The sequence below is a fragment of the Mesitornis unicolor genome, unplaced genomic scaffold (genome assembly GCF_000695765.1).
Source record: "Mesitornis unicolor isolate BGI_N332 unplaced genomic scaffold, ASM69576v1 scaffold19309, whole genome shotgun sequence".
NCBI classification, from domain to species: domain Eukaryota; kingdom Metazoa; phylum Chordata; class Aves; order Mesitornithiformes; family Mesitornithidae; genus Mesitornis; species Mesitornis unicolor.
This window is the reverse complement of record NW_010205435.1, coordinates 46,384-61,087: the sequence shown is the minus strand read 5'-3', so window position 1 is coordinate 61,087 and position 14,704 is coordinate 46,384. Positions and strand designations below refer to the sequence as shown.

The window sequence follows — 14,704 nt, the reverse complement described above, 5'->3', positions numbered from 1 at the left end:
CGTCGCGGCGGAGCCAGGGGCGGCGCGCTGCTCGGCCCACTCCTCCGCGCCCGGCTTTGTCTGCGTCTCTTTTCGTTCTTTTTCTCTTTAATTTTTCTTCATTGTTTCTTTATTTTCTTTTTTCTCCTCTCTGGCTTGAGAGATCTGGCAAATGTTGTCCTAGAGGTCAGCGTGAGTTTGTGCTGTCTGTATAATTAGTGCCTAACCTGGTAGAAACGCTATTCCTTTGTTAACGTCTTTCGCTCAGTAACCGGCAGGGATATGCCTGACTTCTGAGTAAGAATGGATGGTGGGCTGGGTTTTGAGGTAGGGGTTACAGGAGAGATTATATTATTTTTCCTTAGTTTTGCAAAGATTACAGTTGTAGGGCTGTACTGCACAAGCTTTCGCAGATTGTCATTAAGGTTAATAAAATTGCAGGAACACAGACAATACACTTGCTGCTCTTTTATACACAGTTGTTGTAGAGCCTTTTCTGCATAATCTTTTACCCTTTAATTGTGGGGGAGGCTCTTTCAAGTAAATTCAGAAGTATAAAGGAACACAAATAAATACCATATCTATGTAGTCTGTCCTTCTTGATGGAGCCCAAAAGACTTCGGTGGATTCATTCCTAAAGTCCAACTGTCTAGAGTTTGGTCTAGAGTTTTTATCTAAGAGAAACTTTAAATCTTGTTCTTCAAGCTTGTAGTAACTAAAAGTCTGCTGTAGCAGTTGGTGTTCACCAATGAAGAGTCTTTGCAAAACTTGCCTGTTTTTTAAAGGTGAGCTTGTATAGCTCCAGTTTTTAGCTCCTAGAGTTAGGTGCATTTTTCTCTGCTAAACAAAAGTGAATATTTATTATTTAACATCTATTTCCAGTATGTAGGATAATCATAGTCTTGCTTGTTTTTTTAATAAAGGTATTCGACTGTTTTTCCTTCAATACATTTTGCATGATTTGCCAGAAGTTAGAATAGCTCTTCTGTGTATACAGAGAAGTTGTACGTATGCAGCTTTTTTGTATGTAGAGAGTTTTTATTTAATTTCAAGTGGTGATGCCAAAACCAGTCATTATTTAAATGTGGTACAACTGTTACAGTTGGTTATAAAGGTAAGCATAGGTCAGTATTTCCCTGTTTGTATGTTGGTGGGTTTTGTAGTTTTGGTATGATTTTATTACTTGGGATTGTTTTACTGATTATCTACTGTCAACCTGAACTCTTAATCTTACTATTTTTTGTACTGTAATGAGTTCCCACCAGTGGTAAAACTTTTTAATCAGAAGTTTTTGTCCTTCATGGCACCTAAAGCTCTGCAAGTGCTGGCCCCTTCTTTGTCCCCTCTGTTGCCAGTAAAAATATTAAATGGTGTAGAACTGAGAACAAGTCATAAGCATAATTATTGAGCGTGATTAATTGACATCTTAATTCACGTAACGCAAGTCATACTAGTATTACATTGTCTTGATTTATTATAGGGTAGTTTGGTTTTACAACATACGGAAGGCTGTAAGGAAGATATACAAAGAGATTCTTGTCAGTAGCGTGTGTGTACATGTCTTCCTCTGTCCCAAGGGTGCCCTTGTGCAGTGTAGTTGGTTTTGGAGCTGGATTAAGCTGAACTAGCTCCTTGGATGGTTACTCCTTCATACAGAATAGTAGTTTATCATACATTCAGACTGGACCACCTGACTAAGTATGAAAGTTGTATCAAGTTACTCTATTTTTTTTTTCTTTTTAATTGAAGCCTGTGTGTGTGGCTCTGCATGGCAACGGTGTCAGGCCAACAGGTTTGTTATTGTTGGTGTAACCTTAAGCATTGGCAGGACATCTGTTTTCTTCCAGGCTTGAAGTATCATCTGTGAAGTAAAAGACTTTTTGGCAAAACAAAAATTGTATGGAAGGTTTTTGGTTACAGTGTTTGTGTGGATTACACACATACTATTTAAAAGCCGTTATTTTTTTCCCAAACATACTTAACTTCAGGTGGTGTTGTGTAACATCACAGTTACTGTGTTAGTATGGTAAATAATTCAGATTAATTATACTTCGGTTTTTTATGTATAGAACAGAAATCCTTTGCATTGGCTTTTTTGCATCAACTGTTACTATGTCTAGTAATGGAGAAAAAGGTGGTGTGCTATTAGATGTGCTTAGACTTTCATTGTGATGGTGATCAGTGGTTTTACCTTGTGCCTTCTGTTTCCATTTTCATTTTTATAGGCTTTTCGTCCTCTGAGTTAATGATTGCTACAGCATTTCTCTTGTACTCATATGTGTATATATTATGTATGTGTGAACATAAGGAAGTGAAAGCAGATAGAAGGCCAGACTAGTTGAAAAAAGGAAAAAGAAGAAAACAACCCCAAAACCCCACAACAAACAAAAAAACCCAAACCAACCCACCTCTGATTATGGAGGCTGCTGATGGATTCAGGCACAAGATAAATATTATTAAATTATGATTCTTTTATTGTTCGTTTCTGGGTTTGAGATCAATCTTCTGTGTGCAGTAATAAAAGTAACTTAAATGTGATAGTCTGTAAATAAAGAACTGCAAAGTTGCATTTTTAGAAAGCTTAGCAAATTCACATGGCAGAACTGTCATTCCTCTTTCTCCGTGATGGCCAAAGGAGTCTAGATGTGTCTACTAAGTTTCAGTAATGATGGGAGACTAGAAAACATTTCTAGAAAAAAGTGTTGCTATAAAATAAGTATTAGAGAGTAAGTTTGAGGGCATGTTGTATGCTGTTGTTTTTTCTACACTGAGATCTGATTGCCCCTACTTTTCTTTTTTAAGAACAAGAAAGAAACATAGTTCTCTTGGTTAACCTGTAAGTTGTTTCTTACTTCAGTAGAAATGCAGAAATTTACTACTGAAATGTAGATGGAACTTGTTAGATTTGTTTCCTTATTTCTATCATTAAACAGCTCTAAGAGTTCAATGAAAGAACTGAGAAATGAGGGCTTAACAGGATTTTCCATTCTGGATCGTATTTGTAGTCCATTTAATCCACTGTCTCATTCTTGAGATTGTATTTTTATCTGTGCTTTAAGCCCACAGAAATTGTTACCAGCACTGAAGAAGACAGTGCTGCAATTGAGTGTTTTGGAGACTAGAGAAGAGAACTGATCTGAATTTAACATTGGCAGATAAGGTCTGGGGAGGGCTTGTTCTCCGAAAGACCATTGAAATGTTTAAACCAACACACAAAGGGCAGGCACCAGTGAGTGTCTGTTCATTTTAGCAGTACTCTTGGTTTGTGTGATGCTGAAGTGTACTTGATGATCTGCAATATAGAAGCTTCTGACATCATAACATTTAAGTAAATGGTTATGGAATAGTGTTTGTTGATGTGGTTTTTTTATACTTTGACTAGATGCCAGTGATGAATAAAACTCCTTCAGAAGTGTGCAAACACACACAAACTCAAAAAACCCCAACCCTATCAGTAGTACTGTCTTATTCTTCCCCTCAGTGAAGTGTTACAAGGTTGTTTCATTTTACCCTGACTTTGCCATTCTTAAATGGCTTTTATCCTTTTATTTTCTTATTAATGATGTTACTGTCTCATGACAATTAATAGCTCATGAGCTATTCACAGTCACATTTTTATCTGCAGGTATTGGGATAAACAGACAGTAACATCTTTAATATACAAGTCCAAAGCTTCATTCCTGTCTGATATGTGGTGTTAGACTACTCCACCATTAAGTATAGCCTCATGTAGCCTAGTACTTCAGACAGGGGTAACTTTTCCATACCAGAGAATGTGAACTTACTGGGTTCTGCAATATTCACCTGCCATTTTACAGTAAGAAGATTTCTAGCTTGTACAGTATTTCACCATGTTAGAAGTAACGTTGAAGCTGTGGTGTCTCATATTCAAGCAAATGTCTTAAAATTAAGACCCTTTTAGATTAAGTTAACGTTCAAAGCTTTAGGAAAATGTATATAAAAGTGAGTTAGGTAGATGATAGTGAACGGTATGTTTTGTAATTCTTCTGTATTTTCAGTGGGTCTGTGTTAAAAGAAGTAATCTAAAAAAAAAAAAACCACCACAAAACCCAAAAAAACCAAACAAACCCAAACAAAAAACAACTTGGTGCAACAACCTCTGAAGCTGTAATATGTTGGAGTATTGAGAGGAAAAAATACAGCTTGCATAGATTATATTAATTTATACAAGAACAAAAGTAGTGGTGGTTTCCAATGTGCAGCACATTGGAATGAAAATTTATAGAATCAGTACTAATATAGTCTTGATTGCTTCACCTTCCCTCTAGGTAGGAATTTGCTTATTACTTCACCATTTATATTTGAATGGCAGCTGTATGTTTAAAAAACAAAAGAAAACCACCAAAACAAAAAAAGCCACCAAAACAACAATGAAACAAACAAACAAAAATACCCAAAAATACAACTGTGGAGAGAGGAGTGTTGGCCCACTAATTTCTTTAGAAATGTTATCCACTCTTTTTAGGCATGCCTGAATGCTGTTAAAGGAAAGAGAGAGATTTTTTTTTTTCTCTTAATGACTATTCCTAAAAATGTTTAGATGTGCATTTACTATAAAGCTGGTGTTGACTTGGCTTGTTTTGCCTTTTTGATGTGATTTCAGTTAAAATAGTGCACAAAAGAAGGTTAAGTTATCCTTAGTTTTGCATGCAAAGATGCCACTAATCTTTTGACTTACACTGGTTTAAAATGTGATGGGATGTTTTAATAAAGTAGGGCTTTTTTCAAAGTGCTGTATTAGGGTAAATTTGATATTGTTATTAAAAACATGTAGCTATAGTTCTTTGTGTCAAACTGGGTAATTCTTTGAAAGTGTTTCGGTGCTTGTAGGGAGAATGAGATTGTGTGCAAGAACAAGTAAGTGGATTTGCAAAATCAAAATCCGCCACTAAGACTGAGGCCAGAGATTCAAATTTAAATGCACAACTGCGTTGCAAGTAATACTGGTTTTGTTTTGTGAGTGCAATGAACTTCACTTAGTATTTGGAACAAATGGTAATATGTAAATGCTGGTTGTGGTAGTGTATGGTAGAGGGTGATACTGGAGAAGATGATGATCAACTAGTGTTAGATTAATGGATGGACTTGATGACCTTGAGGGTCTTTTCCAACCTGAATGATTCTATGAACTGTGGTAGCTGGTTTTAAGTCTTAAGTTTCAGACTCAACCTGTATATCAAAGTTGATTAAGTTAGAATTGGATGGAAGGCTTTGAGCAAAACAACTTACGAGTAATTGTGGGATGTTAAAATAAAACTTTTCTTCCATGGCTAACTTATTTTTGAATCAGTTTTTGTGGGTTAGTATAATTACCTTGCTAGGTAGGCAGGAAGACTACTAAGTGTTCTCTTGTTTTTCTGCAGCAGCAGAAAGTAGGGATTAGAAGCATTGTGGGAAAAGTCTAGAACACCTCATCCTTTGTAGTCATTTAATGAAGAAAGTTAACATGATGATCTCTTCATGTGATAGCTTTCTTCAGTCTTGTCTGTACTGAGAGGAACTGTGATCATGCTTATGTACAATGAGTGAAACTATGTATATTTAATACTCACTGTGCATCGTTTACTGTTACTCTTTAATTCTTATCCTTCCAGGTAGTTTTTTGCAAAGATTTGATTTATATCTGCTTTGTACTAGATACCTTTAAAGTTGCTTTGTATTTCAATTCATTACTCTGCATTTAAATATTCAATATTTCAGTATTCAATCTCATTTTCTGCTATGTCTTTTAACTCATTTTAGGAAAGATCGTGACCGGGACAGGGACCGTGATGACCGTTCTAAAGATCGTGACAGGGATCGTGACAGAGATAGAGATCGTGACAGAGAAAGGGACAAGGAAAAAGATTTGCGATCTACATCTAACTCTACGTATTATGCAGCTGCTGGGTTACAAACGATAAAACCAGCAATGATTCCACACAGTATTAACCCTTTCACAAATCTGCCACATACACCACGATATTATGACATCCTGAAAAAAAGGCTACAACTTCCTGTCTGGGAATATAAAGAAAGATTTACAGATATTTTGATTAGACATCAGTCATTTGTGCTGGTTGGAGAGACTGGATCTGGTAAAACAACACAGGTGAGTTCTTACATGGTACTGCAGTTTTTTTAAAGACGCTGAGACTGTTGCTAGGTGTCTGTGGGATGAAACTTCCTTTGGTTTCTTGAAATTCATGCATAAGAACACATCACAAATTGTGAGCAAAACTAATTTGAGTGTTTATTTGCTTAATGAGTACGAATATGAGAAGAGTCTTTCCGCATCTTCCCCTTTCACAATTCAGTTGCATTCTATGGCCTCTACTTCTGTTAGGCTTTGTGATGGGTAGTTATCTTTCTGGTAAAGGAAGATAAAGAGATTTTAATGACTAGACAGAAGTTTACTAATGCACAAACTGAGGTGGTGGTTCCAAATTTACCTCTGTAGTTTATTTAGCTGTTTCTGTAGATAGCAGCTGGAAGGTAGGAAAAATGTTACAGAAATAGACTTGTTAGTGTTTTATGAAGCTTGCTTCTAACAGATATGAACTTAAAATGAATTGAAATGTCAAATACAGTTGATCTGAACAAAGCACATGTTCATGTGTTTTGGTGATACTCAAACTTGAGAGGAAGAGACTTGTGTTTTCTTGGAACTGAAACTTCTCAGAGGTAGTATAGCTTTCCAGTGCTGCAGTTAGAATCACATTTTTTTTTGTAGATGGATGGCTTTAAAAATCTTTCTCAGCACTGAAAATAGTGATAACAGATCTGCAGTCTCTTTAACCCTTAGGAAGAATCTTGGAGACCAGTAAACAGGGAAGATCTAAGATGTAAGGAAGACTACTGTGTATTTATAGCAGGACAGACTTGCTCAAAGCTTTAATCTGTCCTCTGGTTTGCTGTTTAAATCTGTATGGAAAAGGTATGTGGAAAGGTTCGTTGTTCCATAATGTGATAAATTCCTTTTGTCTAGGCAGAAAATTAGTCTTTATAAAATGGATTATAGCTAACTTGCAGTAAGTCTTGAGAAATAAATTTTAAGTCATAAAGCAAAATGTGGATGTCTAGAAAATGTGAAGGACATAGTGCATTGGATACTTTTTAATAGCTGTGTCTGAAATATTTGAAGTTACATGCTCTTTTTGCTGCAGATTTTAGGAATCAGTGTCTTGTTTGGAAGGTGCCTTATTGCATTATCTGTATTGCTTTTTTAACATGTATAAGCTGAGACTGGGATTTTACATATTTTTTCAGAAAAGTTTGATTATATAGTTACTTGGAAGAGATAGTATTCTGAACATTCATATAAAAAAGTACCTATATGAAAACAAGATTTCTCACTGCATAGTCTGAGAATTTGAAGATCTAAAGGATAGGTGTTCTTCATATCCATGACTTAAACTTCAAATATGTCTTACTGTCATGCTATTCCCTATTCATAAAGCTTTTCCTAAATTGTCTTACTACTTTGCCCCTTATATTCTGAAAGGACTTGAGAAACCTAAGGCATCTTTCCTAAAAATGGAGGTTAAGGTACCAAAAGCACATAAGTTGTCTTGGGAGCTTCACTGCTTCCTCTGAATTGTCTCTTGAAGATTGTAGCTACTTTTTGAATCTATTGAGAATGTCTGTAGGAGCATATCACTGAAACTGATCCTGCTGCCACTTTATGAAAGCCTTGTTTTGCATGCGATAGTCACATCCTTTTTGCAATCAAGTGCTGTCTTAAAACCAGTTGGGAGGTTGTTGTTTTTCTTCTTATACTCACTGATCAGAGCAATATAAATAATTATCTATGGTTCGGAAACTCTCATGCTCAAACTGAAGGCATATGTGAACTATTTATGCTTGCTTTTATTGGTATAAAGTTGGCAGCATTTGTAGTATGTAATGAATGGTTCTTCCAAAATTATTATCTTCCCTCTCTTGGTGATAATAGAAGGCTGTATAATGTCTTTTTGAGAGAGCTGCTGCCTGTCAAGTCCCTTTCCTGATGATTTTGTGCATGTTTTCCCTTCAGTCTTGTAGAGCACCCAGGTTTGGGAAGACTTGGCTCTGACAATGGAAACAACTGAAGATAAAACTTTTCTGAAATTCTTCTTCTACATAGACTTATAAAAAACCCTTGAGAACTGGAGAAGTATGTTGGAAGTCCAAACCATTAATTTTCAAGTCTTCAGTGTTTGTAGTGACTTGATTTGTAATTTAAATGTAACCTTCTAAGTTAACTGCTTTCTTTAAATGCTTTGAGAATGTGCTCAGTGGAATGGGTGTGCTGAATTTCTTTTAGAAAGAGGTTAAGAACTTGCTGTAATTGAAATGTGCACTCCCTTTTAAATGTGGGATCATATGTGGTGCTGGTATAATAGTTTAAATTTTTTCCATAGATGGAATAGTAGAGTAGCATCTGCTTTCACTTGAGAGTCTTAATGGGTGGGATGTTTGTTGATATAGCATAAGGGATGCCCCTTTGTCAGCAAGTTTTCTTGGCAGGAGAAGTTCAGAAGCAAGGTGATTCTGAGTATAGCTTAATCTCCTGCTGTCCTTGCAGTCCACAAGAGGGACTTATGGGTGAAAGCCTGACACCTTTTTGATTAATGAGAATTCTACTGTATAACTTCTAACAGAGAAAGTTTTAAATAATTTGAAGTGGCTCAGAAAAGCCAGAAGCACGGTGCTTTTTCCTTTCTTGCCCTGCATCCCTTTACTAACATGACTTTCCTTTTGACTTTAGAGTAGTTTTCAACAGCCCTCAGTGCATTTAGCTTTGATCTTAGAGACCACTCTGTGTTGAAAATATAAGTCCTTAAGATTAAGGGATGCTAACCAAAGCTATTCCTCATGCTTTTGACATTGATAAAAATGGCTGCTCTTTTTTTTTCTTTAGGGAAAGTCAAGGGTTTGGATGATTTGTAGGTGTGTTTTGTCAGTGGAGTTGAGTTAACTTTGTTAGGTTTTATAAGAACCAGATGATAGGAAGTGTTTGGTGTATTCCCAGTTGTGACTGAAAAATGTAGAAAAAGTAGTATGGTGCAGTCCTTTTTTGTAGTGTTTATATGTTTTTTGAAGCTGGACATGAAAAGTATTCTGGTAGTCACCTAAATCAGCTTAACACATTGAAGTCTGTGTAGCCCTTTTCTCTCATTTGACACCAGTGCTGTAGGTTTTGCTGTTCATTGGAAAAGCACTTCTTAATTATTTTCATTTCATACTACTGTGGCCTGATAGACCTGTGGCTTTGAGGTTTGAACTTGCTCTGTTTAAAGTCAAGAAGGTTCACCTAATATGCTTAGAGTTGAGTTTTTATTAGTGACTTGGAAAGCAAATTCTTTTCTCTACATTGCAGATTACAGAAGTGTGTGTGTTACAGGATAGGGTTGCAAGTAAATGCTATTAGTGTTCAAGAACTGCTATTATTTTTAGTTACGAATAGGGTTTCCAAAAATTTTGAGTTCTTGTCACCTCAGTAGTCTTGTAGTCGCCTGTCATATTTTGATAGTCTTTACTTTCATTTTTTTTTATTTACAATGAAAGTATGTTCCTAATTTAAGAAAAGATTTTCATTACCCACAAGCAGACGTATGTAGACTGTATGTTTTAGTATTCACTTAGGTCCATTTTGCTGTGGAAATAAGGTATTTCAGATGGAAAATTTTCATTGTTTAAATTGTACTGCATTTCCTGTTTTTCTGCATTGGTGCAATGTCTAAATTTTCGAGGTTTTGTTTTGGTTTTGGTTTTTTTTTTACTCTTAATGTGAGTTTTCAAGAATACTTGAAAAGCAATTACAAAAGAGGAGTGGATTGGAGAGGTTTGGAACTAGTTGTGCCTGGAGATGCCTCATAAAATGTAACACTGAGAGCATGTTAAGAATATTTCATCTCCATCAAACTGTTACCTTCTGTAAAAATTATTGCAAATAAAGCTTATTTTGAGTGAATCTTACTGTTTCCAGATTCCTAACAGGGGCAGAAAACTGCTGACTGACAAGTAAAATCAGTGCTAACAGGGTTTTCGTATGTGGTTGATAAAATTTAAAAAAACCAGTAATTAACCAAATGAATGTAACAAATTATTTTTTCATTATAATTGTTATGATTCCTGGCTAAGACAATTTTTATATCACTAAAATACTTTTGTTTAATGTATTTAAAGCGTTACTTTTTAGAGCTGCAAGTATAATTTGCTTACCGTGTAACTTAAAATAATGAACTGTGCTACGGATCTTAAAATTCTGAGTGTTAACTTGAGAAGCACGTTGGCTGCTGCTAAATAAATATCAGTATGAATTACTGACATAGGTAAGTTCTAAATGCTAAGTTCTTAAATGAACTGTGAACCTATGTATTTCCTTGATAACTTCAAAGATGGTTATATACATGCTTAATGTGAGTGTGCTTCATATAGTGGTATTGGTTCTCACTGTCTGCTCTCATGCTTTGGATATTTTTGTACATGCAATTGACATCTCAGTGGAATTATAACTGCCTTTATTTGATAAAGTACAAAGGTTACAGACTTTATTTGACCTTTTGAAGTGTATTTAAAACAGAATTTTATTCTTGACAGATCCCTCAGTGGTGTGTTGATTACATGCGCTCATTACCTGGACCAAAGAGGGGAGTAGCATGTACCCAGCCTAGGAGAGTGGCTGCAATGAGTGTGGCACAGCGGGTTGCTGATGAGATGGATGTCATGCTGGGCCAGGAGGTTGGTTACTCTATTCGATTTGAAGACTGCAGTAGTGCAAAAACCATTTTGAAGTAAGTATGGCAACTGCCAGGTAAAGGTGCAACACAGCCTACTTGGAAGTGGGGAGAATTACAGAGCAGTGAAAGGTGTGAGCAAAGTTATGAAAGGAGTAGAAGGGAGGGGAGTGGATCTAAACAGGCACTTTCTGTCTCCAGGTGAAGAAGAGGGACAGGAACCATAGCATGAATCAAGAAACCTGGAGTGTAGGGCTTGAGTAGAATTTAAAATGAGTTGGTCTGCCTAAAGAAATCGCTGCATCCTATGGAAGTTAATTTTACTGTAAAGAAGAGGGTGATCTGAAGAAGTATTCTTATTATTAAAGTGCTATTCAGAATAAAGCCCCGTCATTCAGTTTCTCTTTACCTTATGCATTCAGCTGGCCTTTGTGTGTGGTACCTTTCTATTGAGGGTAATCCTGGTGAAGTTCAGAAGTAAGCAGAACTACTACAGAGTTTCAAAACTGGCCTGTACCTAACTCTGGGATGTGTAATCCCTGGAGTTTTAGTTGTCAACTATTCTAGATTCCTGTGCTGTGTAGGTGGAACCAGGCCCACTGAATACCTCATTTGTAGATAGCATTAGAATGCTCAGTTAATAAGGTTTCCATGTAGTGTGATCTTTTGCTCATGCAAGTAGTTGAAGGCTGCTAATGGAGTTAATGTGTAAAAAGAAATGTAACTGAGATGGAAAAGCAAAAACTGAACACTTGATCTGAAAACAGAAAAGGGGAAAAACAATTACAGAAATAGTATTTCTAGGATTTCAGAGTTTTTTTTTTCTTGTCTCTGATTGTAGACCTGGAAGTCTGCCAGTAATAGTCTACAAAGTAGTTATACATGTTGCTAAACCTTGTTTTCCTTTCCCTTTTTTAAGCCTCTCCACTACTCCCAGATTTCACTTAGACTTTAATATTTGAAAACTTAAAATGGGCTTGTTACTTTGTTGGAAATAGTTTACTGTTGTTACTATTTTAAAAAAAAATGATTAAAAGCTTAGTTCAAGCAACCTAGTGACTGATATGAAAGGATATTCTGTGTCAAATGTGTTAAATAAAATTTGTGTTAAAGCTAGTTTTGTTTGTGTTCAGGTATATGACTGATGGTATGCTACTTCGGGAAGCAATGAATGATCCTTTGCTGGAGCGCTATGGTGTTATAATTCTTGATGAGGCACATGAGAGAACACTGGCTACTGATATTTTGATGGGAGTTTTGAAGGAAGTTGTAAGACAAAGATCTGATTTAAAGGTTAGTAATGTTGAAACCCAACAGCATCTCCTTTCTAGTTGCAGGCATATCAAATATGGTATCTCTGCTTACCATTAGCTGATTTTCATAATCGGCCGTCCTGGTTTACTGAGGCAGAATTTTAAAGTCAGTTTTCCATTGAGGAAAATGGTGGTTTTGTAAGGACTGCAACAATAAGCAATAAGACTTTGTTATAGGTTTCAGCTACAGCTGGTATGTGATGCTGTCTTTAGCAGTCTTAAACAGGTGTAGAGGCTGGGGGAAGCAGAAGCTCAAGGGAATTGACCCCAGGCTGACAAATTAATACTATATCCATACCATGAACGTCATATTCACTATTAATTGGGGAGCTTGCTGGGGATGACCTGTCTTCCTTCGTCTTCCATGACTGACATCTTGAGGGACTTCTTTAGCTTCCTACCTTTGAGGCCTACTCCCCCATAATATTGGCTGAGTATAACTCTGTGTACTTTATATTGATACTGTTATTAATACTAAGTTTTATAATTTTATTAAATATTTCTATTTCAACGTAAGAATCTTCTTTTCCCAGTCCCCCTCCCTGGGTGGGGAGGAGTCATTGGGTGACAGCGGTTGTATAAACCACATTGTCAGCTAAAGCAGATCAACTGGTTTTCAATCTGATTATAATTGTATAGAAAAGATAACCCTAGGAAACTTTTAATGCAGTTTGTATTGAGGAAAATACTATAAAGAAACATAATTGTAGCTTAGCCTTTCTGCATTTTTATTTGAAATTTTTTGGACCTTCATAACAAAAATGTTGTATTCAAGTGGTATAAGTATGCTTGAATCACAGTCAACAGTTGTTTAATGTCTTAATATTACATATTGCATACATAATACTTCTTAAATTCTTGTTAACCTTTGATTAACTCTTTTTCATTTTTTTTGTCCTCCAAACCTACAGGTTATTGTTATGAGTGCTACTTTAGATGCTGGCAAGTTTCAGATTTATTTTGATAACTGTCCTCTTCTAACTATCCCGGGTCGTACGCATCCTGTGGAGATATTCTATACTCCAGAACCAGAAAGGGACTACCTTGAGGCTGCCATTCGAACAGTGATCCAAATTCACATGTGTGAAGAAGAGGAAGGAGATCTGCTACTCTTTCTTACTGGACAGGAGGTACTTCCTATATGAAATGAGGGATGAAGGGGAAAAAAAAGGAACTGCTTTAAGTGGCTAGTATAGACTGAAATGTTTAATTTCCTTTTCTAGTTTATCATTTGGATGACCTGTGGTGTTCTACCTAAGGACACTTCAGGTCCTTAGTCATTTTATGTAGCTGTAATACGTGTGTGCTATATGAGCCTTCTGTAAAAGGAAAATTCTCATCTTAGTCCTGTACTTTTAAAATAGAAACCTAGAGTATGAACCCTAGGTTTGTACTGATGTACAAAAAGTTCTGGGTACCTGGTAGCATCTGTGTTTTTACTGAAAATGTAGAATTACTTAAAATTAATTAAAATTTTACTGTGCCCTTCTGGGTTTGTATTGTACAGCTTACCTGAAGAATAACACTTTGATTCTGCTACTTAGCTATCAAGTAGTCGTTTTAATGAAAATGTTTGGGTTTTGGTGTTTTTTATGAATAGCTTTGAGTATTACCTTGTGGTCTTTCTGTACCATAAATATTTGGAGTCATGTCTTGGAAGTGGCTTCAGTGGCTTGCGAAAGAGGATTGTACAAGAGCACTTAAGCTAAACTATGTCAGGAAACAAGGATTTTGTGGAAATCTTAGATACTTTGCTTGAAGTAAATTGGGTTTTTTTTGGTTGTTTTTTTTGGGCGAGGGGGGTTGGTGGTTTTTTTGATTTTTTTTTTTTTTTTTACTCCTAATCTGTTGCTCTGAAGCTCTCTTGATTGGTTAGTAGACTGAGATGGAGAAGAGGTAAATAAAAAAGGCATTGTGAAAGTTTTTACTTGACTGGGTCAACCTAAAATTAATACTTTTAGTAGGGCCTGAACACAGCTAGCAAAAATGTTTTTCTGACTCATTCTTCTTGCAGTCACTCCTCTTGAAGAAATACCCTTTAAAGGATGTGATACAATTCAGTGTCTTTAAGCATACACAGCCTTAACTATGCCAAGGGGAGGGAAAGGAATGGTACAGATAACTTGTGATGCTAAAGTTACACAGGCTTCTTGAGTATATTTGCCAGTCTCTTAAGTGAGTATGAAAAAACACGTGGTTAAAATGTCTTCTGGCATGTCATCTCCTCCCTTACAAAACAAAAGTCTGGCACTGTAAAAGCAGATATTCTGGCCTCTACATTTGTCTTCGTTTGAAGTATGGCTGTGAGTTAGAGTACAGGTAGGAAAAAAATCTTCTACAATTGTAGTTTTGAATCCTGCCTGTTTGGTTTTAGCTAGAAGTTCTAGCTGAGCCTGGTCTGGCAGGTAAATGTGAGAATTAGTGAAATGACTGTTGCAAGTGAGTGAAAGTCCCAGTGGTAACAGAAAGGAACACTGCTGTCCAGCTGTTTCAGCAGATTTGTTTTCTTACCAGGATGCTAAATCAGGCTGATTAACTGTTCATGAAGAACAAATACTTGCCCTTCTAGTTATCAATTATAGACGATGTCCTTGCTATATCAGTTGCTATGTATTGCTCTAAATAACTTGTTATAACAATAATTGAAGTGAGGCTGGGGATGATGGATGACTGTCTTCAAATGTTACCAAC

The 14,704-nt window shown here is 36.2% G+C and overlaps 1 protein-coding gene across 1 annotated transcript in view; it reads left to right on the top strand.

Moving 5' to 3' along the window:
* Positions 1 to 5,700: 5,700 nt before the first annotated feature.
* Positions 5,701 to 14,704, top strand: part of DHX15 (DEAH (Asp-Glu-Ala-His) box helicase 15) — a gene marked incomplete at its 5' end in the record, with an annotated part of 42,585 nt that continues 33,581 nt past the window's right edge. Inside the window, 4 exons of the mRNA XM_010191424.1 lie at positions 5,701 to 6,091; positions 10,564 to 10,757; positions 11,834 to 11,993; positions 12,925 to 13,143. Coding sequence (XP_010189726.1) covers positions 5,701 to 6,091; positions 10,564 to 10,757; positions 11,834 to 11,993; positions 12,925 to 13,143 — 964 coding nt within the window. The remainder of the gene's footprint in view (positions 6,092 to 10,563; positions 10,758 to 11,833; positions 11,994 to 12,924; positions 13,144 to 14,704) is intronic.